General features: G+C 41.2%; 1 protein-coding gene across 3 annotated transcripts in view; it reads left to right on the top strand.

The window, feature by feature from the left end:
* The first annotated feature begins 528 nt into the window (after positions 1 to 528).
* The window catches only part of STIM2 (stromal interaction molecule 2), a 71,047-nt gene continuing 48,176 nt past the window's right edge, over positions 529 to 23,399 (top strand). Inside the window, exons 1-2 of one of the 3 annotated variants that reach the window (XM_035324081.1) lie at positions 529 to 543; positions 1,786 to 2,003. In XM_035324081.1, the coding sequence (XP_035179972.1) occupies positions 1,793 to 2,003 (211 nt within the window). In that variant the 5' untranslated portion in view covers positions 529 to 543; positions 1,786 to 1,792. Of the gene's footprint in view, positions 544 to 1,651; positions 2,004 to 23,399 lie in introns of those variants that run through there. The other 2 variants (XM_035324083.1, XM_035324082.1) reach the window with 2 other exon arrangements.

Genomic DNA, 23,399 nt, shown 5'->3' with positions numbered 1-23,399 from the left:
CTGGGGCCGGTACCTTCCCCATGCTCTGAGCTGGTGTGGCTGAGTCCATGTGAGGCGAGGCAGGAGGGCCCCTGGAGGTGTTCGCGCTCAACGTGCCCCTCACCATCAGGTGCCTACCAGCACTGGGCGCCCCCAGCTCCCAAAAATGTGCTCCTTGGAAACAATTCATTCCAGGCTTCCTGGTCCAGGGACCCTGTAGCTGAAATCAACAGGTGAAAACAAACCGATTTTTCAAGATTTTAAATGGGAATCATTTTCAGCTTCATGCCCACAGCATTTCAGTGAAGCGCTCTCTGCTAGCGTCCCCAGCTCACAGCTACTCTGATGCACGGCATTTCTCTGCAGGACCCCTGCGGTCTGTAGCCTTTGACTCCAGCGGATCTCAGTTACAGCAGTTCACATTCATCCAAGAAACTTGCCTCTTTCGTGTACCCTTTATGAATACGTCTCTTTTTGTATTTTAAAATTACCTAATTAATTAAAATAACAGCTGGTTTCTTTGTTTCCTCCTGGGGAATTTACTCTGCTCCATCTCCCCTCCCTAAAGTCAAACAACGCCGAGTGAGCTTTCGTAAGATGCGGGCGTTTCATTGTTCTCTGCACCAGATCTGCTCAGATACTGCTGGACTTTAAAGGTTGCTGCATGCTAAGGCTACGAAGTCACTGTTAGATTCATTTTCCACATCTTCCTATGCTATGTAACTAAAGTTTTAGTGTGTTTTTAGTTTATATTGAAACGTTTTGGCTGAAATGGGCGTGCAAGCTGACTGTGTCGCTGGGAAGTTATTTCCTGCTGTATGTAACAGCTCTGTGAGGCAGCACGGCGAGCTTTTGGGACTCTGCTTTTGGGATTGTGAGGCATGCGATGCCTCCATCTGCGGGGCTGGCGAGGCAGGCCAAGGCTTTTCCAAAGAACCTTTAAAAAATACTTCTGCTGTTAGTTCTAAGTGGATTGCACTAGTTAATTTTATAGTGAGGGCAAGGTTTATATATTTTTACCATCCAAGCTGCATTGTTTTATGTCGTGTATCTGCAGCATTACATGGGATGCGGGCTTTAAAGGCCTTGTTATTCACTGCTGAACGGATCAAGACAGAGGGGCTGGTAATCCGTGGGTTTGGACAGCACCAGGCACAACACGGATTCTATTCCTGCGCAGTGGCTTGATGGAAATGACTTGAGTAAAAGCGTTTTTCATTTTTTTGCCAAGGCCCTAAGCAGAGTTAAATCAGCGTTTAGCCTTCGCGAGGCCTTGGCGTTCCTGGTTTAAGCTGCGCGGGACCAGGCTCCCCACACCTTCCGGAGGCTGCCCGAGGCGGCTGTGTGCCGAGCTCGGTTTTCTCCCACACCTCCGTCTCTTGCGGAGAACCCTCCTCAGGCGACCGCTCTTCGGGCAGCGCCGGCGTGGTCAGGGCAAGTTGGCGTGACTCGATTTTTTATTTTTTCACGCGGTTCACCCAACCGTTTCCACGCACCGCGCCCTGCCTCGCTTCACCTCCGCAGCCGACCCCGACGTGAGACACTCGGGGCAGCGACCCCGGGGCTCCCCTCAGCCGCCCCCCCCCCCCCCGCCATGTCGCCCCCGCTCGGCGCCAGCCCGCCCCGGCCCCGCCCCCCGGGTGACGTCACGGCGCGGTGACGTGTCGCCCGGGCGGCTCGGCGGCGGTGGCGGCGGCCGCCGGAAGCGGCGCGGGGCCGGCGGCTGCAGCGCGGTGCGGCGGAGCGGCTCCGGAGCTAGCCCGCAGCCACTCCGGATCCTTCCCTCTTCCCTCGCCGCGGCTCGGCCGTCCCCATGAGCGGGCTCCGAGCGCTCCGCGGCGCGGCGGGGACGCCGCTGCCGACCTGCCTGCTCCTGCTGGGGCTGCTCCTGCCGGGGCTGCTCCTGGCCGCTGCGGGCGGCGAGCAGGAGGCGGCGGCGAGCGGGCGGCGGGGGTCGCGGGCGGGCGGCCCCCCTGCCTCCTCCTCCTCCTCCTCTGCGGCGGACACCGCGGCGGTTGTGGCAGGTAACGGGGGGGCGCGTCCCGGGGCCGGGGGGGCACGGCCGCCTGTCTGCGTCCCGTTACCGGGCGTCCCTTCCCTTTTCCTTTCCCTTTTCCCTTCCCTTGCCCTCCGGTTGCGGCAGGCTCCGGTGGCCCCGAGCCGTCCGGAGCCGCCCCGTAACGGACCTGGCGGTCCGCAGGCGAAGGGATTTGGCTGCTGGGGAGCTGTCGGAGGGGGCTGCAAGTTTGTCAGGTCGCTTAACGCGTTTTTTAGAAAGCCCTGCAGCTGCAGGTGGGAGGGAAAGCAGCAAACCCCACAGCCCCTGTGAAGCAAAGCAGGCTGCGTTTCCTGCCCGAGCAAAATCCGGTGCTGTCTGAGCCAGCGCCCTGAGCTGAAATTGCTACTTTTCACCAGATTTTCTGTTAGCCTCGGTTGAGGCCAGGGCGCTTCTGAGATCCCCGTTGCCTGATTTTGTTTGGCTCGCCACAGAAGCTAAGGAAGTTGGAACATCCGCAGTCTGAAGCAGGAGTCGCACCTCCCAAGGGTGTTGGGGAAATGCTGTGTTGGATCAGTTTTTTTTTTTTTTTTTCTTTTTCAGAGCATAATTAGTCTGGTTGTAGGTGGTATTAAGCGGTTCTCGCTACGTGTAGTGCTGATGCTGTCTACGTTTCACGCTCAGTCAATTTTGAGACGTCAATTTGTAGGGAGAAGTATTTAAAAATATTTTTGGACTGTAAAACCACTGTGATGCTTGTCAGCTGCTGTGGTGCCTCCCTCCCCCGCCCCCCTGCACAGGATCTGGCGAGAAAATACATTTGAGAAATCTAACACATAACGGGTGGATTTATTATGTTACATATGTGAGTGCAGTCTGGAGAACAGGTATGTTTAAGAGCCTTCGTAGAATCAGTTTTAATCTTTTGGAGGTTTTTAACACGGTTCTGCATTCATCCACTTGCTGGATTTGGTGTTTGAGTTGACAGTGTGAATTGGCTGCCTTGTCTGGTAGCTAACCCAAACAGTTCCAAGTTACTCTTGCAAAGTCGGAAGGAAGAAGCCTTGACAGCTGGGGGAGAACCAGATGACTGTGCAGGGAGTGATTGTAGTTATATTATCTCTCCTTCTTTCCTCTGAAGATTAAAACTTGCAGATGTGACATCAAGTTAGGAGGGACTGCAAGCACTCTGCTGGGTAAGAATAGAACGAAAATTAAATTCCATGGGCTTGAGAGGTAAAGTCCAGAAGACGAGTCAGTTAAGCATAAAATGCTGTGCACGGAAGACTCTCAGATGCTCAAATACAGTGTAGGTGTATAGTCAGCACAGCTGTAGCAAATAATCCAGGAGCGATGATTGCAAATTGGTCTGAACAAGCAACATAATGCAGCTGGCAAAAGCTGATGCTATCCTGGGATGTGTTGATCTGGCTTAAATTACAGAAAGCTCTTAATTTATTGTTCTTCATTGCTCTTTTGTGCCTAGTCTCAAGTGTTAAGCCAAAAAAGTCAGAAAAGTAGCAATGTGGATGGAGAGGTTTAGCATCTGACTGCTGTATTACTTTATTTGGGGGGATGGAAAAGGCTGTGGGAGGGGTGTGTCACTATCTAAGAAATAAGTTCACGAGAGGATATTGATTTAAAAATCTTTTTCCATCTACTGTGGTTAAGAGGTGGGTTAAGAGGAAGTGAATTGTACGGGGGAAGATTGAGGTTAAATATCAGCTGGAAAGTTTTTACCAATAACATTCAAATTACAGAAATGGTTCAACAAATCCCATCCTTAAAGGGTTTTTTAATGGGTTAGAGAAGCAGCTGGCAAAGGTAATCTAGAGAGATACTGACATGGCAGAAAAGGGATGTGCAACTAATTTTATGACTTTATGATTTTATAAACAGCCATATTTTATCAGATATTCAGGGACTTAATTGTTACTGTTGTCTACTTGCGTGCGTGCACTTTTTTAATCGTAGCTTGTCAATGACAACTCCACATGTGCTGCGTCTGAAGATGTTTAGTCACAGTTATAAAAATCAGATCAACGAAAGTGTTTCCACTGATTGGAATACTGTGGGATTATTTTCTCTTCATTCTGTCCCTGCTTGTTTACTCTTAATTTGGTGGAAAGTTTTAAGGAATCATCTATGGAGACCATGAGGATAAGTCTGGGTTATCATATTCTGTTTATTGTTGTTATCTGCTTTGCAATTCTGGAGGATTGTATTTTTTATGTCTAAATTTAATCAATGATCAGAAAATCTGGCCGTCTTTCAGACGAGACAGAACCTGGATCTGTATCAGGCTAATACAATTCTGTCAAATAGTAGCTTACAATATTTAGCTAGGCCATTCTTAACTGTAGCTCTACATCATATTTACTGCAGAAACAGTGGATGCCATAATGTAACCACTTTATCATAGTGAAAGATTTGCCTCATTCACTGAGCTTCCATTCTGGAACTGCCCCATCAGAGCATTGAGGTGAGTTGTGATCCTCAAATTTCTGTTGTTGGCACCTGAGAAATGAAGGTTTGTGTAAAACACTGTTTTTTCTGGAACTTCATAATTGATTGAAGTCATTCTAATGCGGGTGGCTGTCGAAGGGTGGCTTTTCTCCTTGGAAGCTGACCCCAGCTGGCCATGCTAGCAGGATCAGTGCGAGAGAGCAAGCAGGAGGACATCCTGGTGCTGGGAGGGAGGGAGGGAGCTTCCTGCTCTCTCTTCTTTGTGCTTTTTTTGTCCCCAGTGCTGTGATGAGCACTGCTGCATTAGCTTGCAGGAATGTGAGAGGGGCAACAAAAAGTGATGGTTTTCTTATCAGACTCTTTGCTGGCATGCTCTGAGGCCAGCAGCAGTGTAAGGAAGAGGGAGGATGGGGCTGTGTGGGTGGGGTCAGCGGTTGGTGGTGACAGTGAGTGCATAAATGAGCCTCCCTGCCCATGTAATTGCATCTGAAGGTGACTGAAACTGCTCTGGTAACCTTTTTTAGCTAGAATAATCTGTTCGTAAGTTGGTGTGGTCACGTGTGAGACTTTACGCTTTCTATCACTCCACCGTGTGTGTAGTGATTTTGATTGTGCAGCAAAACAGTCTTGGATTACGTGTGCATGCACTGGTCTTGTACGATTGAGCTCCAAGACTGGTCACTTCCCTAGCAGACTGCTTTGTAAAGCCAGTAGATTTTTCTAGTGACAGAAATTGAGTACCTCAAGCTTGTTTTGTTCTGTTACTTCTATTTGTATGCTTGTAGCTAAGCTCTGTGTGATCTGCTCCTATCATTTAGGTCGAGGACAGAAATTTGGGTCCTTTCCCTGCTAAATGATGCGAACCTGAAGCTGTCAGTTGCTTCCTGACTGCATTCGTGTAGTTGCTTGAAGTTCTTTGACTCAGTATCATCCCTCCATCAGCAGGTTTTGCATTGCTCTTTCAGCTGTAAGCATTCTGAAGCAATCTCTGCTTTTCTGGGGACCTCCTACTAGGCTCTGGCTAGCTACTCCTACGCAACTTGGGCATGACTCATTTTCTTCTAACTAACAATCTATCCGAAGTAGGTTGAGCTGCCATGCGTCTGTCAAAAGAGAACTGGACCCGATGGCAGAGGATCACGTTAAGATTTCTCATGATGATACTAACACTACGGAAAACACCTAAGAATGCAGTTTCCTTTTTAAAAAAGTTTGTAGAAGTAAACAATTTGATATCCTTTCAGTTGTTTTTTTTTTTTTTAACATGTGTGCTGCACTTTTTATGTCCGTTTGTATTTAATATGTTCTCAGTCAGCACCAGGGAGAAGAACATATTGTAAAGAGCTGTGATGCTGTAAGAAAGCTAGGAAGATTACAGGTTTAATCTTTTTGTAGCTTTTACTGCACTGTCAGAAACTTCTCAGGAGCCAAGTGTGGTATTTTACGTAAGAGTTGACTCTGAAACTTGCTGCAGAAACCCTGATGCACAAGAAGACTTCAGGGGGATTAGTCTGCATCATATCTGTGAAATGCTTTTTAAAATACAGGAACTTGAGATGTTTATCTTGACCACACATGGTATGTGTTAGGAGTAAATAATCATTACGAGTGTTGCCCTAAAATAAGCACCTGTGCGTTTTCCAAACAAAGGTGAGTTTCGAGCTGTTACATAAGTTGGTGTTATGCTGCCTTGGTGGATGCTCCCCAGTCTCTCGTGTTGCCATGGAAACTATCTTTGCATCTCTGCAAGGGGGAGGGTGCATAAAACAAAATGCATATTTATAATTGAGAATCAGCATTAATGGAATGGGATGATTGCCTGGCTCCTCTACAACTTGCGTTTGTTTACTTGATTTCTGCCAGCACTTCAGACTTAACTGAAGGATGTTTGTTCCTGTTTCTTTAATGCTTTTTTCCTCCCTTTGTACTTTGCTCCTTTGCCTTCCAATCACAAAAGCAGGCACCTTTCAGAGGCCTGCTAGAGGGATCCTTAATTCTGTGTAATGAGAAGTAGTCCAGAGTTTTAACTAGAATTCATCATGGAAATTGCATATAAGGTGCTTGCCAGAACAGTTACAAACTTGGGTTAACACTAACATTAACAGAAGTGTTGGCTCAGCAGAATCTGAATTAACAGGTAGAAACCACTGACTTTTTTTTTTTTTAATTCTCATCCTTACAGTCTCTAGCAACGATTTTTAGCTATCTCATGAGGAAAGTTCCTCTGTATGCAGACGGTGTTACACTCCTGCAGGTGAATTGTGCTTCTCCAGGGATCCCTGGGTGCCGGGGTGGAAGGCAGTGTCACTGACTGTTGCGGCTTGTGTTGCAAACCACAAGCAGCACCACAGAAACTTGGATAAATTGGAATAGTTGTTGAGGCCACTGGGACTGTGTGAAGCTTTAACTTCTGCCATAGCTTAGAGTTTATAGGAATGCAAAGATAGCTTTGACCCTCTTCGTCTAGGCCATGCTTTCTGTTCCCTACTTCTGCATCATGAAGCAATTCACAACTGATGGTGGCCCAGCCCTGTGGTACTGCGTCGAGTTACAATTTTAATACGTGTTTTTTTTTTTTTTGTGTACTTTGTTTCTGTGGTTTAATTCTTCAGTTGTAAGAAGCTGATGTGTGCTCAGCTTCCAAAACTGCGATCAGCAAAAACCAGCAGTTTATCTGAAATGAGTTAAGGTTGTGTTTAAAAGCAAACAGCCTTTGGTAGAGTATTAATTCAAACAAGCTTTTTGTTGAATAAAAACTTGATGAAGACATCTTGGGTTTCTAAACTCTGGGTACTTTCTCCTTAAAATTGGGAACTTGCATACAAGAAGGTGTGGTATGAATGCTCTTTCTTGCTTTGTGGTTTAGCATAAAGGAAGGGGTTAGTCTTATGTAAATTATTCAACACACGTAGTAATAATGCTACACAAAAAAAGGAATAGGTTTTCCTCAGTTCCATCAGGTCACTGTGTGAACTGAATTACTTAAAATTTAGAATTCTTCTCAAGTTCAGGGAATTTTCACAATGTTATTTTGTTCTTAATGTCAAATAACTCTACTAGATGACCATTGAGATTTGTCATCAGTAACTCCTGAACCCTTTTTTCAAGCATGTGTAGTCCTTCATGAATGAGGGAATGGCTCAGCAAGTGTTTTTTATATTTATGCTACTGTCTCTGTTTACATGTAGAAGTGTTTGGTGAGTTTTGCTGGGAAGTTATCATTGTAACTTTTGTCAATGTGCTGACACTTTGTTCCAGCCATAGGATTTTATTTGAAACTCATTCCTCCCATGTGTACCCTCACTAACTTCGGTAAATCCAGGTGAATTTTCAGGTTGTATGCCTAACCTAAAGCAGGTTAAGATAACTATGCTGCTTCTCTATAGTGATAGCCTGAAATGACCAACTTGGTTTGCTTTTGCCTGAACTTGCAGTGCTGCCTAGTATTTGAAGAACAGCAAGCAAGAAATATTATACTGTTAACAAACAAAACCACTCAAACTCTGTGGTCTTTGAGATGATTTTGAAACAAATACTAAAGTTAATCATTCTTAGTAGGAGACTTCCTTCTAGTGTGGTTTTAATTCTAGATTGCTATATATAGAGGGCTGTGAGATAACTTACTGTAGCGTTGTGTGCCTGTATGAAAAATACTGTTGGCTTAAGTTAGTTTTTGTTGCCTGGACTCAAATGATTTTGAAGTGAAAATGAAGCAGTTTGCTTTTTCAGTGCCAAGTATGGTGTACTGTTCCGTTAAATATGAAAATTAGACTATAATATCGTGTAGCTCTGCTACTTACATAAAGATGTGACGTGAAGTAAAAAATATCTTTATATGCTTGTCTACTTGTATTTTTTAGGTGCTATTGAAATGCATCGAGGCAGCTCTGTCTTTCTCCCTGTTTATATGTTCGACTTATTGGGGGGAGACTTAACTTCAGTCAGTGCTTTTTGGGAGCATGGCTGTCTCAGTTTCCTTTCTCCTGTCTGGTTTGTGTTCCCCAAAGACATCTCCTGAAACACTGCTGGCGTAGCCAAAAAGGGTATTGTGGTTAAACTTCCAACAACTGAATAATATGTCAGCTCATAGATGTGAGACAAAGGCATTATTTTGATGTAGGAGCCTGTGTCCTGCATTCTCTGGGATTACGTTGTAACACTGCATTCTTAAATGAATATTTTCATTTTGGTCTTATGAAACTGCAGTGCCTGTAATTGGCCTTCCTTTGGTTGCGTTGCAGGCAAATGGCAGAGTCACTGCGCAGTCTTTGAAGGATGTGGCTTTGTTATCAATTGAAACTGACCTCAGTGCAGGCTCTTGCTGCAGAAGAGGATATTCCCTTGTGCCTGTTGCGTTCTCTTCCTCCCTGCCTGTTCTGTCTGTCCCAGCTTCTTCCTTAATGTTGTTGTGGCTGAGGTAGTCTGGGGGAATGCACTGAGCTGGAAGTTGTCACTCGTGTTTTTTAGCAGGGTCGGGTCCTTGCTTCATTTCACTGCGCTGCTGCACAAGAGCCATCTGTGAGAAGGCAGCAGCAATGGTAGTGTTGGCCATTTCAGTAGAAGCCCATGCATGCCAAGTAAAAATTTTCGCTTTCAAATGAAACCTCCCGGGAGCCAACTTTTTACCAGTTGATTGTAAGAGCGCTTATCTCAAAAGCAAAATCACTTGCTTGGCATAACTATTTAATCACATAAAGCAAACTAATGAAATATGATTTTTCTTAATGCAGGATAAGGAAGGCATCTTCCATTCTGATTGAGCTGTAAATGTTTCTCAGCTTGAAAGGAAAAAAGAGCCAATCTGAACTCTAAATTCATCTGACTTCTGCTTTTAATCTTTGTCATAAAGGAATCTGAGTATAACTGGTTTGTTTCCTTTATTAAGTAAACATCTTTCCTAAGAAACTGCATCTGTGCTGTTTCCTTTTTTGTCACAAAAGCACTCAGATACTTGTTTTATGCTGCCTCATGTCTGTGTGTTTATAGTGTCCTGAGACCAGTAGTCAAGGCTCTAATTTCTCTGGGTGTTGAAGAGTGGTGACATTTCCTTACTTCAACAAAATGGAGGCTCCATACACGACCTGGCCTGTTACGAGACCCACAGAAACTGCTGTTTCCTTACAGATGAGTGATAAGCAATCACAGCTAATCTTACCTTAAAGGGAAGAAAAGTTATGCATCTTCAAAGTAGTGGATGATGACAAATGGAGCATTATCCTAATTAGCTTAAGGGCGAGTGGAAGTTTGACGCATGGCGGGATGATGAAGGGGGCCCTGCCATAAACTGCTGTTGACTGCACAGATCTCTGAAGGTATTGCGTGATACTGTGTGATAGGGTAATGAAATGCTAGCTGAGATTGTCTCAGTGCAGAAAACAAAGTAACAAAATGCATGGGGAGGAAGGAATTAGATATTTTCATCCTCTAAAGTGAAAACTTGTATTGGATTTAACTGTGTAACTGGAACTCTGATTAGCTGTTACGGTTTTGATTTGGGGAGTAATTGTGGATTATACTGGTTTAAAGAAAAAAAAAGCTTGGTATTTCTTCAGGAAGAAATATGACAAATTATGAAGAAAGGAGGGTAGTATATACACTATTGTAATTTGAAAAGGATATGAAAAACTAGAAAAGGTCTGGATAAAGCTGGCAAAACTTCTTGTATGTATGCTTTTGTGTATGAAGGGGCATTAGGACTCCTTGCTTTTAAAAGTCCTGCCCTGTGGCCATAGTTATCTGAAGCCAATACATGTTAACAGCTGTGGTTTAGGCCTTCAGCCTGTGCTCTTCCTTATGCCAAGCGATTTCAGTAATAAACTGACATTTTCTACCAGAATAATTAACTGAAACTGGTTAAGCGAAGGTCACGTGAGCCCTGGGCTGGGGCAGGGAAGGAAGGAGGGATGCATGGCAAGGAAACCCGAGGAGATGTAGGAAGAGTGCTGTAGCAGCCAGGTGGGTGAGTCGTAGGTGTTGGTGCTAAAGATGTAGTAGACCTGTTTGAAAACATTAATGTTATAAAGGAGGCAAATATAGGAAGACCAGTCATTTTTTCATTTGGGACCTAGGGGCATTGATTGAAAATCAGAAGGTTTAAAATAGACATCCCACCTGCCCCACACTTCCTTGGGGGAACGGACCTCTGCGAATAGGTGGAATTAAACTGGGAAACTCATTGCAGTTGTGTTGTTTGAAACAAGACAGTTTGGCTGATGCTGTTTGCCATCAGCTCTTTGTTTTTTGTGCAAATGTTTAAAGTGATTGCTGATGTAGAAAGAATAAGGTTAAAATGCTCAAAGGAGAATGTCATAATGTTGTAGTAAGCTGCATCATAACTTATACAGTAAGTTTTTTGGGAGGTGTTACTAAATGAAGGTTTTCAACTTGAGAGCTTGCAGAATACTTGCTGGCACTTTGTAATTTGTAAATTGCTTTTATTGAACTGTTTTCCTTCCATTGATTTGCATTGGTTTGCAGGCTCCTAAATGGTATCTTAAAGCTGAAATTTCTTTCCTGACAGAAGTTAATAAAGTTACAATGACATTTTGTTTTTGATTTTTTTTCTACCATTCTTAGTTTTCTATGCCCAAAATGCTGTCAGCAGCAGATTAACATTCTTGCAGAAGCCAAGAACAAGACAACCATTGTCTTGTAACCCAAATTATTGCTTTAAATATTCTTTAAAATATGACCCTGCCACTCTTATTTGCAGGATGATAAGGGAAATTAACTTTTCAGAGCTTGTGGCTTCTTTTTTTCCCTCCAAAAAAAGGTTTCAAAGGCTTATCAGAATAAAAATGATCATTTCACTGCTTCTTGTGCGGTTGAGAACATTTTAAGTGAAACTATTTGGCCTTGGCATGCGTTCTGGTCCGAAAACTGATTCTACAGAAACATTTCATGAATACGTCTAGTTCAGTTTGCCTCTTTCAGAATTGTTTACTGTGCACATTAGAAATGAAAATGGAAGTGAAACTCCTCTAGTAACTGGGACACTTTGCAGATGGAAACTAATGAAAATCTGGTGTTTGAAGCAATGAATGTTCAGCTTACTTCTCCACATTTGTACTGTGCTCTCCGTATTCATAAGGAGAAGCTTAATTCTGGCCTGTTTATTAGGAGTGTAGTAAGAGACTTGCTAGAAGCAGGAAGGAGCATGTATTGCACCATCAGGACAGAGCTCTAATTGTTTTCCTTGGTAAGTGTTGTAGTCAGAATTTTGGAGAAGACCGTCGTCAATATGAAGTTCTTTGGCACTTTTTGCATACGGATGAGCTAGAAATACCATCTCTGAACTGCTATAGAAATTGGTGGCATACATATGTCCTGAGATCACCGTGGAGGCTGCCGTTTGCACAAGTGTTGGGAAATTTCAAAGAGCTCCTTATATGAAGCCGGGTAGGGAGCTGAAGATCAGAACTTGAATACATAGGGCATTTTGTATCCTGTGGAGCTAAAACAGAGCATTTCTCTGAAGTACTTATTGGATACATAATGGAGAGGAATATTTCCTGGATATTTTCTTAATGTCAGTATGTGAAGTAAGTATAGGTTAGAAGTACGGTGTAAGGTGAATTGCAACATTCAGACTGGTGGCAAATACCAACACTAATAACGAAGTGTTCAAAGTATTGCAGTTTTAAGTGTTGGGGTGAAGTGAGTACTGTACTTTGTAATGCACCTTGTCCAAGAGTTTTAAGTAGCCTGCTATATTTGCATGAATAACAAACCTTTGGCTCTGACATATTTGCTTGTTTTATGAAATAGCCTCACCTGATGATCTCAAGTTTCTCATTTACTTAGAAATATTTTGAAACTTGCTTCCTCTTTAAGAGAAGTTTGAGATAGGCCACCTTACTTCAAAGGGCAAGTTCTCATTAGCTGGTTTGTTAAACAGGCAAAAACCCTTGATTTTACTGATTGTGCGTTAGTCACTTTCTATTTACTAATTCAAATGGATATGAAGTATAGTTGTAATGATGATGTCAACCTCAATTATTTTTTTTACTGACCTTGAAAGATTTTAGATATCTGAGTTATCTAGCTAAAACCAATTCAATTTTTCTGTGATCAGAGATTGTATGTAAGATGTATTCCAAAGGATGACGTTCAGAAATCCTCCAGCTTTTATCCGGTTGCCATTTCTGTCCAAGGATGTAGGCAAATAATGATTTGCATTTGTTGGAGCAGGCAGAAAGCTTTGCTGTCAGTCCCTGTGCTGCTCCCAGAGGGGGCTGGAAGTGTGTGGGATGGTTCCTGGTGGGGCACAGGCCCCAGCAGCAGTGCTTCCTGCCCGGCTGTTCCAGCAGGAAACCTGCCTCCATCTCCCTGGCTTCTCTGCCTGGCCGCTGGTCGTGCCAAGGTGGTTGGTGTCATACCAGACCTGGAGAACACCCTCATGCTTGGGAGCTGCAGAGTTTAACATACCGGGGAAGAAACATACTTGGTACCAATTACTCTGCACTGTTTTCTGCTTAATTATATTCATATTTCTTTTTTTAACATGGTTAAGTTAGCAGGACTCAGACATTAAGTGCTTTCCTGTGATGTTCCTTGGTCAGAAACTAAGGATTGGATTCCTTTCGCAGTACTTGAGGTGTTGGTATCTGAGCTAGGAATCCAGGCTCCTTCTCTAACACAGTCCAGAGAGCAAATGTGCTACCTTGAAGTAGCAAACCCTGCCTGGGGATGTAGATCGCACCATTAACTCTACTCACTGTCAGTTATATTCATGTCGAATGTAAAGAGGACACCAGATGCAGGCAAAAAATGTGTGCTCCCAGCTCTACGTGAAAACTCTTCCAGGAGCAGTGCCTCAGCCTGCTTAAGGAGCTTCCAACCTGTTGAAGGTGATATCTGACCTCAAACCATAATGTTATGTCTAACATTAGACACCTTTTGAGTCATGCAAAAAAATTACCTGTCTTTAAGTTTTTGAATGCTGCAGACTGAATAATTACTGCTTGGGTTAGATATTAATTTGATGTTTACATTCATAGTGCTTCTTAAGTGTGCTAAAGCCTTGTTTCCTGTCATTTAGCTTTAAAATGCTGCAGGATTAGGTTTCAGCCAATCAGTAATACAAGCTAGGAAGCTATAATTAATGTCTTAGGGAGGGGGGGTGTTAACTCCTTCTCATCTTTGATATCCTTGTTAGCCATAATTTATTACTTTCAGAAGGTTTGGGAGTTCTACCAAGATGACTTGGTAGAGAAGATGATCTATCCATGCTTGAAGTCACTTCAGCTTTTGCACCATTTTACAAACTTGATTTGAATGGTTGGATTGCACTGCAAGGCCTATTTGTGTGTGCTCAGCTGGTTTTGGACCTACATGCCTGTGTTCATAAGGAATACCAGAAGACTACGCTGCCATCAGTTCATGTGGTTCTGAAAGTCTTTAACATAAATGTTTCAGATCTGCAGATAAGAGAGAAGCACAGCTATGAAAAAGGGAAAGAACAATTCCACCTCTGCATTAATTGCATCTGGGAACTTGAAGTAACACTTTGTACTTCAGAGCAGAATGTTGTGCTAAATTGGAAATGGTGATATTCTCGCCCACAATTGTTCGGTCTCATGCAACTGTGATTGGTTTAGTCACAAGCAGAATATTGGTCTGCCTACTCTGTCTTTGCAAGCTACCATGGCACTGGAGTTGCTGTTCGTGGTTCATTAGTATTCATAGGAGCTTTGCCGTAGGAAGGATGAGAGTTGTGGGCAGTGTCTTTTAATGGCATAGATTAGTCTCTGAGAGATAGCAGAGAGGTGGAGAAAAACTAAAATCTTCAAGCATGGCTGGGAACTGTTATAGCTCCTTTGGAGGCTACGGTTGTCTTGTATTTGAGGACTGTTTAGTAGTCCCTCAGAATATCTGTTTCTGTGCTTTTCTTGGGCTAATGTTGGAACCTGCAGAGAACTTACAGCTGTTTTATCTGACTACTGAAAATTGTAATAAATCAGCATTTTTGCTTAAATTTTGAAAAGTACTTTGAGCACAGTTGGATGTGCTTCATGTAATCAAGACGTCCAGAAGACCACAGGCTAACTCCTCATATGCAGTCTTCCAAATATGTACTTCATAACAGCAGCGATTTGTCTAGTATATGATGACTTCTGTCATGTAACTTTTAAATTATTTTTTTTTCCTTGGACAAACTCTGACTTTGGGTGCCAGTCCACAATTACCCTCACTTCTGCTCATGCTCATTATTTGCCTCAGTTGAACGTCCAGTGGAATTTTCTAAGTATTGTGTTCAAAAGAAAAGCAAAAGCTGTACAGAAATCTATATTTTTTTTGTTGTTTATATGCTGGTTCAGTTCAGATAAGGAAGGGGTGAATAAAATGAGAGTGAATATTTGAGGAATCTGGAGTTCATGTTCTAAATAAACATGATACTAATCCATTTAGATCAGTTAAGGCCTTGTAACTGTCTGAATTTACTTAGACTTTTTGTAATTCCTGCCCAATTTATGACCACCTGTAAAATTAGTGCTTTTATTCTGTTCTATTATTGCATTTAGGGTTGATGGTTGACTCATCACCTAATTTGAGGAATAGCTTTTATGTTTAGCATGAGAAATAGTTTTGCATTCAGTCTAGCACAATATATGCAGAAGGATCTAGCATGTGATATAGTGATAACATCCCCTCCGAACTAGGACTGTACTTGTGTATAGTGATTCTAGTAAATAGCAAGTGAACTGTTCCATACCAAGGAACGAAGTCAGCTTTCAGCAGGAGGTGACTCAGAATGAATTCCTCCATTCTGTCCGCGCACCTGCTTGGCTTTAATGTTTAATGTGCCAACCAGCTGTCACTATTGCCCAACCAGATTGTAGAAGGAGGAGTTGAAATAAGAAAATTGGAGGAAAATAAGAATAACGGGAGGTTCCCAGCATGGCCTTCTGAATGTTCATCAGAAGATGAACGATGGCAGAACATGGGCAGAGAGACTAGATAGAAGTTACTAGTGAAATGTGTGATGAGCGAGGGGAAAGCTACATCAGCGGGGAGTGGTGAAGATTGTGGGTGCTGGAAAGGTGAAAATTCTGGATCTTTCTGAAGAAGTACCTTTGCATTAGTGGTGTTGAGACATGCGAGTCATTAGGGATAGCCGTGGTGACAGATTGCTTTTTGTATAGCACTTAAAGGGTTGCATGCACAACTCCCAGGAGAAGACGAGTTGGGGAGGCTGGGAAATGCTGCTTCAGTTATTCCTTGCCTCTAATTTTCTTTGTGCTGTCATGTAAGTATGTAGCATTTTGTCCTAAGTGTTTAAGAAGCAAGCATAAAGCAAAACAGAAATACTAAACTAATAGTTTAACTGTGTGGTTCATATTTGTGTAAGAAAAGTGGTGATTATGAAATTTTATACTTTGAGGGTGCTTGGCATGGTATAGTGTTTATTCTTCACTCGTGGCAGAATATTTTGCATATGTCTTGTGACTGAAAGTTGTTAGCTAATTCACTGATTAGGGTCAGGTTTAGTAATCAGTTTACTAAAAATCACCACCCTTGGCTTAGTGGAATTTGAGTCTGTGTACTCGCCACTGAATGTTTGAAAATTAGCACTACTGAAATTTTCCTGCAAGAAACCCCAAGGTTGTCCTTTCACTTTTCCTGTGAATAATCTGGTCTTACTGATGAGTACTTTTACACTGCTAAGGACTTGGATAATAAACTAGAAGGACTGTATGCATGGGTCACGGTCTTTTTACTTATCTTTTTCTAAGAATTAATGGAATCAAACTTCGAATGGCTGCGGATTTTTACAGATCACTGAAGTATTTTTTGGATTAAGTGATCTCAGTAAATAATGTAAAATACCTACATTAGGTATTTTAAGATACCTATATTAAGATACCTACATTATTTAGGTATATAATTATGGGCTTCCCCCCCCCATTGATCTAGAAGTGGATTAAACGGTTAAAACCTTGTTTAAGAACATAGTCATCTTACAAAATCTGGGAAGTAGCTTATTTAAAGTCTGGAATTAACTGTCTACCTGTGGCTTGAGAAGAGGATATTGAGAGAAGTCTTAGCACGTGGTTAAGGCATGTGGTCTTCAGTGAGGCTCTCCCTGACAAAAAACATTTATGGGTTGCCTTACGTCCTAGTGAAGATTTGTTCCAGACTGCTTTTTTTTTCTTACCTAAAAAAAAAAAAATGGTTCCGTCACATAGACCTTGCTTTGGAAGGAGTTCTTGGTGTTTTGGACATGTTTGTCAGTAAACTCAGCGTCATAATTGAGCATCACACTTGTAAAGGCATTTTTTTTTTTAAACTAGTAACTTTTCAAAATACTGTCAATTAGTTAAAAAAAATAAATTCAATGTCTGGCTTATTTTCTCTGCTTTTTCTATCACTTTCCTTGTAAGCCCTTCGCACGTAAAAATTTCCCCCTTTTTCTTTTTTCCTTTAGAATTAGGTTCAGTCTGTTTTGAGATGAGCAGAACCAAGCAGCGTACTGAAGCAAGGGAGGTATAATTACCTCTGCATTGCTCTGTTTAGTAACTTCTAACAGCTGCTTATTAAGCAAATGACTTAATTGACTTAATACCTATTAGCAATCTTTCTGGTAAGAAATTTTCTGCTAAAACAAATTCCAGTGCGTATAATTACCTCAGGTGACTTACTGTGCAGATCAGCAATGGGCTGTTTTAAACTTCTGCGCCTTCCCCTCCACTTCTCCTCTGCAGCTCTGGCTTGGATTCCTCCTGAAAGCATCATAGGTGGGATTTGCTGTTAACGTACCTGATCAACAGCAATATTCAGTAGGAAGATGATTGTTATGCTTGGTATCAGTTCTGTAATTGAGCTTGTAGCTACTCAGCGTTGATGGGGGGGGGAAAGGGAAGTTTTTAGTTTTGTTTTGGGTATAAACTGAGAAGTCCTACAAGTAGAAAGATTTGTTCTATACTTGCTGTTCAGTATTTCTCTGCTGTATTTATAACCTATCTATGAACAGTTGTCATTTGTCTGGTTTTACAAGTCACACCGTCTTCTGCTGAATACAACAACTCATTAAAAGGATTTGGTACCAGTTTATTGGCTGTGGAATTAAACTTCAGGTAAATTGCTAGATTTCCCCTAAGGAGCAAAGCCAGCATTTTCCAGACAGATCTGAACATAGCTGTTTTCTCCTAAAATGTATTTATGCAGCGTTTATTGTATTGATAAGGGAAGACAAAAATAGAGGCACTCTGGTAGGCTGATTACAAGGAAGATATTAAGGGGAAGTGTAGCTTTTCCTTCTTTGGTAAATGTTTTATGTTAAAAAAGCAAACAATTGGAGAACATGCTATCAGGAACCAATCGGCTCTGTGCAGCCAAGCACAACTGTGGATCCAAATTGAAACAAAGGAGAAAAAAAATTAATTTCTACTAATAAATTGTTTTACCTACCAAATGATGAACACTAACATCTGTTTTTGGAATAGCTCTAGCTAAGAAATGGCCTTTTTATTTACATTCTGCATAACTTTATATCTTGTGTATATTTTTGCACAAGTCTTTGATAAAGTTGATTACATTCTAGTTAATTAGTTTCTCCTATTCTTTATATAGCTTGGACAACGTTATTTCTTCTAGCTTCATATTTCTTTTCTCGATTCTGTTCCCTACTAAAAGGGAAAATCACATTTAAAAAAAAAAAAGGCATGTAAACTTTCATCGTGCAAAAAGTAAAATTCTGTTGCTTTTTCGGGGGGGAAAAAAGTGCAAAGGGAAACTGAGATACTCGCAGTCTTTTTTCCCACACTGTGGTCTAGCTCCATGAAGGAAAACTCTAGGTGTGCTAAATATAAGCATTTTCTGGTTATTTGTCTTCTAACAAAAGTGCTTCTAGCATCGTTACGCAGAAATACTAATCTGGAATGGAAGAACACAACCACTGTTCCAGGGTGGAAAAAGAGGAGCACAGTGGACCAAGTTTTATTGTTTGAGGGAGTTTTTTGCTGAGACCTCTGAGTCTGAACCTTACCTGGGAATCTGCACAGCACCAGGCAGTCCTAACAGCCCACGCTCTTGTGTTTGAAAGGCAGGGCTTTATGGTTCATGCACAGTATTTCTTAAACAGATGAACTACTTTAGTACCACAGCAAGACATCTGAAGGTGTTTTTGCCCTGATACTTCTGCATGTGGAATAAGGATGTTCCTGTATGAGCAGTGTTGACATGCTTACACTGACTTACGGTGATCTTCCCTTACAGTGACTGGCAATCATCCTTGTACATCCGGAAGATTTGTCTTTTTTAATTAATCCAGCCCGCCTGTAAATCACAGTTTCTTAAAGCTTAAGCCCTGAAGTGGTAGAGGAGAAGCCAATAGTTACGGATTTATGACCGTAAGATTTTTGACTGAAGCTTAGAGAAGACATGATGAAATTTAGCAGGTCACATTCAAATAAAAAGGCATGCAAGTAAACTTTGTGGAGAGTTCTCACAATTGCTCTGTGGCCATCTTTGTTCACCTTAAATAAGCTAAACTCTTGAGATGAAAAGACACTGAAGAGGCTACAAATGAAGGAAGATGTTTAAAGTTTAGCACTGTTGTGGTGTTAACGAAGACATGTAATATATGTTTGTACCTCAAAGTCTGTATTTGCTTTCGGTGGCATTTGAGAAGATTTTCTTTTCCTTGCATGTAAAATAACGTTGCTATTAACTGCATCCTTAAGATAGGCGTATGCTTTGTGCAATTTCAGGAAAGGATGAAATTCTGGATTAGGGTCACATATTTGCTATTTCCAGGCAATGCTGTTACTCTGGAGTTGTTCCCTTGCTGGGTTGGAGTAGTTTATTATTAAATTAAGTTGTCCTCGTCCCTGTAATGATACTGCCTTTGTTCTCTTCTGCGATGTCCAATTTGAACAATTAGATTTCAGAATTTCCAATTAAAAATTATTTAATTTCTTAACTCTGGAGGAGTGTGTGTGTGTGTATATACACATGTGCAGAAACTACTTTAGCGGGTTTAGTCAAAAAAACACCTTATCGACAGTGTTTAGTTACTCATTTCTCATTCTGTTCTTAAAATGAGAAACTAACCAGAATGAGCCACTGTACTGTTGCCAGCCAGTGGGAAAGATGGGGAGGGGAGAAGTTTTAGAATGTGAGGAACTAAATTTTTAGGGGGGGCAAAAGTAGAAGGTCTTCATAATCAAGTAAGAGCTGATAGGTCACAATATGAGACATAAGTAATGTTGGTGTTTTTTTTAAATACAGTATGATGATGAATTTGGTACCAGCATATCAAAACTAGCTGTCAGTGAATCTTAATACTTCTTACACAGATAAGGAGACTGAGAGACTGGAATGAAAACGCTGTGACACTTGAAATGAACTGGGAGAGGTGGCATTGAGAAGACCTGGAATGGGAAGAGGAAAATATGAGCAAAGCAGGGAGGGAATATCTGTGTGTGTGAAGGTTGGAGGCAGAAGGGGCAGTTGTTATAGGAACTGATGGCATTGAAAGTAGGAAGTAACAAGTTACAGTTTGCTTTCTATTCATTTTTTAATATTAAGCCTGTTTATAGTAGGAATAAGCACGATGTGTTTCTCCTGTCACCTTCTTACACACTGCAGTATGTGTTGGTAGCCCTAGCTATCTGGCAGTGTGCGTAGCATCTTGTAAACTTGTTTTTGTGCTAGATAACAAGTTAAGTGTTTGGAGCACTAGATATTTTTGTAGCTTGTTCCAATAATGCTGCTTCCTGGCTGTGAACTGAGCACGCAGAACCACAGGCTGGTGGTTCTAGCCATAGACTGCTCAGTGATGTGCTAAAAGCGACTGTTTGCTTTGCAACTCCTGCCTGAGGCATATGCAAGCAGACAGAAATGTTTGCATCCAAACAGAAAATCTTGATACTGATTTCCTACATCAGTTTTCTATTGTCCTGGCTGGTTAATAGCAGGGCAGAGGCTGAGGTTTGTTCTTCCACCTCGCTCTCGTGCAGTGTGTTTGGGCAGTGGAGCTTTGACTGGGGAAGAAAAGGAGCTGATGAGAAGCTTTATTTATTTATTTATTTTGAGCCAGTTCATAGTTGTGCTACAGAAACTGCTGGCTGAGCCAGGTGCACCTGTGATGTGCCAGCAGAGCTGTGGTGGCACCGTGAAGTTTGGGTCAAGATGTTAGGGCTGACTGAACGCATTCTGGAGCCGGGCGGTATTTCTAAGGAAAACACAACACGAAATTCTTGCCCTGGCCTGCTGTCTATGTATTGTCATCAGGCTTAATTTGGACAAGGTTGAAAACTTGAATTCCTCACCTGTCTCTGTTTTAGCTGTGCTGCAGCAGGTGGTTTCTTAAGTAGGTCAATGGGCATGTGCTTGGCTACTGGTACGTGAAGCTGGCATGGGTTCACGTGGCGTGTAGCAATACCTGTGGGATTTGAAAAAAACACATGTATTCATGTGGCATGTAGCAATACCTGTCGGATTAAAGAAAAGTATTAGAAAAAAGGTAAGCCTTCAAGAGATGTTTGTATCAAGATGTCCCTGTGAAAAAATAGCTAAGATCCTGCTTGTCTTCATTTTAATTTTACCTAGTTGCTGGCTTTTTGTTGCTTAGCATATCTTTCGTTTAGCAGTTATGTACATGGTTATTTTCCCTTGTGAGTGTACAGGCTTTTGTGCATACATAAAAATGAGCAATTCTGACAAATGGCCATCTAATCCAAACAGTGCTAGTGGGTGTTTAAGTGTATAAAAATAGCATGTTTTTATGACAGTCTGCACTCTTGCTATCTCTTCTGCAAGTCATTTCAAATTAGGCTGCAGGTAGAAAGCCTTGAAAGTAAGAAAACACTGTGCTTGCATTCCTTCAAGGATTTTTTTTTTATTAAAAAGTGTATATAGAGTTGCATATTACAGGGTGGGCACAAATTTTTACTTGTTTTTAGAATAAACAGGATGCATGTAGTCTAAACATATGGGGATGATGTATGTTCTGGAGCTGGGTATTCGGTTTGTCACCTTACTGGTCTGAATTAGTGTGATTTCGTCTGTTCATTTGACCTCTTATGGAAAGGCCCATTTAAGTGTTGGTGAGAGGGATTTTGAACAGTGTAGATTTCTTGGTCTTTACTGATGCTTGTAGGATTCTGTCATTGTTTGAAAGATTGAACGTAGGTCTGAACTTTCCTGATATCAAATACTTTATTTTTTTTCTAACTGCTGTAACTTTTTGACATTCTGTACTTGAAATAATAGGTACTTAGTTTTTGCTTTGGTATTGTAGTCTTGCAGTCATGTCTGTAACTTCAAAATAGTAGTGTATTATTTTAATTGGCAAGCTAAAAGAATTCTTTTTAATCGGGTTTTACTAAAACAGATGATTCTTTGTAAGGGATCAGTAAACCAATAGCCCATGTGATCTCATATGAAACAAGGGAATTTAAAGAACTCCAGTGTTTTATTTTTTAATTAAAACTTGGGTGGAAGTACTTGCTGTTTTAAAAAATGAACAAAGAATCCTTTATGCAATGCAGAGATTCAGCTGTACCGTAACTTACATTACCTACTCACTTTGGTATTCTCAAAAACTGTAGAATAAAAACAAATAATGAAACTTCCAGTTGTTCATGTTAATAAATTCAGGAAATTTAAATGTTTGGTATTTTGTTTTTTTTTTTTTTTTTTTTGTATCAGCTTGCTGTTTGAGTTTGATTAAATACTGTTACTTAAAAATGTTAATAGCTTTATTTTCTTTGCTACGTAAGCTATTCTTGGCAAGCATTAGAGAAAAGATTTTAAGTGCATTAAAGCCCACCTTCCAATAAATAATGCTCAAGCTCACAGCTTGTGCAGTTGCATGGAACAGCTGGTGCTGTTCAGAAATGGTTGGAATTAATTTTTATCATAAACCCTGAATTGGCTTCCTCTCTAAGGTGCTGCTGCTGCAGGTAGTTACAAATGAGCTCTGAGCTCACTCTTTATCCTGTTGAGGTGGAACTTCTTTCAATTTATTGGAATAGATTTGGGTATTTTTTTCAGGTTGTTGGTTGCGTTAATTCTGCAGATCTCCGTAACTTCCCTTCAATTTATTTAATTTTGGTTGTTTTTCTGCTTTAGTGCATTTCACTTGCAATCGCTTTTAAACCTTTATGATCAAAAACTATGAGTGAGGTCTTAAGGTTACAAATTCTTATTTCTATGAATATATTAAATGTTTTAAACTGCTTTTGTTACTTCTCTAAATCAGTACAGTTTAGTTCGCTATTTCCTTTTCTGTTTGCACACGCTTGTTTCCTTTCTTCCTTCTGTTGGCTGCAAGTTAGCTAACAGCATCTTGAATCTTATTTTTGATCAAGATTGCAGTTCTAGCGCAGTAAGTTATGTAACACTTTTTCATAAATTACGTTTTCTGCTTATAGAAACAGTGATAGGATTTTGAAACAACCCTGTTTTTTTCCTCTGCTTCCCTTCTGCCAATGAAGTTAACCCTTCTCAAAACCTTTAGCTTAAAAACTGTTGTGTGAATTGTGAAAAATTGTTGTGTTGTGTGAACAGTCATTAAACCTTTTTTTGTCTTCATGCCTAGAGAGTCTTAGATCAGTTGGTGAAAGGAAAGGTGAGGTTTCTTGTATATCATGTACCAAAATATCACTGAATCCCAGTGGAGCTTTAGACAACTTACAATGTCAGAAACTCTTGGCTTTTAACCATGGCAGTAGGCTGTAGACTTTTGCAATAGAAATTTCATTTATAAATACAGGTCCCCACACAGGGCTAGACATGGCCATGTTTAAGTAGAATTTTAGCTTTGTCTTCACAAGGATGTGTGCACAAAGTGTCTCGTCATACAAGGTAGTTTTTATGGAACTATAAGATACAAATCAATGTTATACAATATACTTTGTTTTACTTTTCCCTTTAAAAAAAAAAAAAAACTATTAATGAGTGAACATGCCAACTCATGCCTTCATTTGAGATGAATTCTTTCTTCTGAATG

This window comes from Oxyura jamaicensis, chromosome 4 (genome assembly GCF_011077185.1).
Source record: "Oxyura jamaicensis isolate SHBP4307 breed ruddy duck chromosome 4, BPBGC_Ojam_1.0, whole genome shotgun sequence".
Taxonomy (NCBI): domain Eukaryota; kingdom Metazoa; phylum Chordata; class Aves; order Anseriformes; family Anatidae; genus Oxyura; species Oxyura jamaicensis.
Note: the sequence above shows the minus strand (reverse complement) of the source record. Positions and strands in the feature narration are given on the sequence as shown.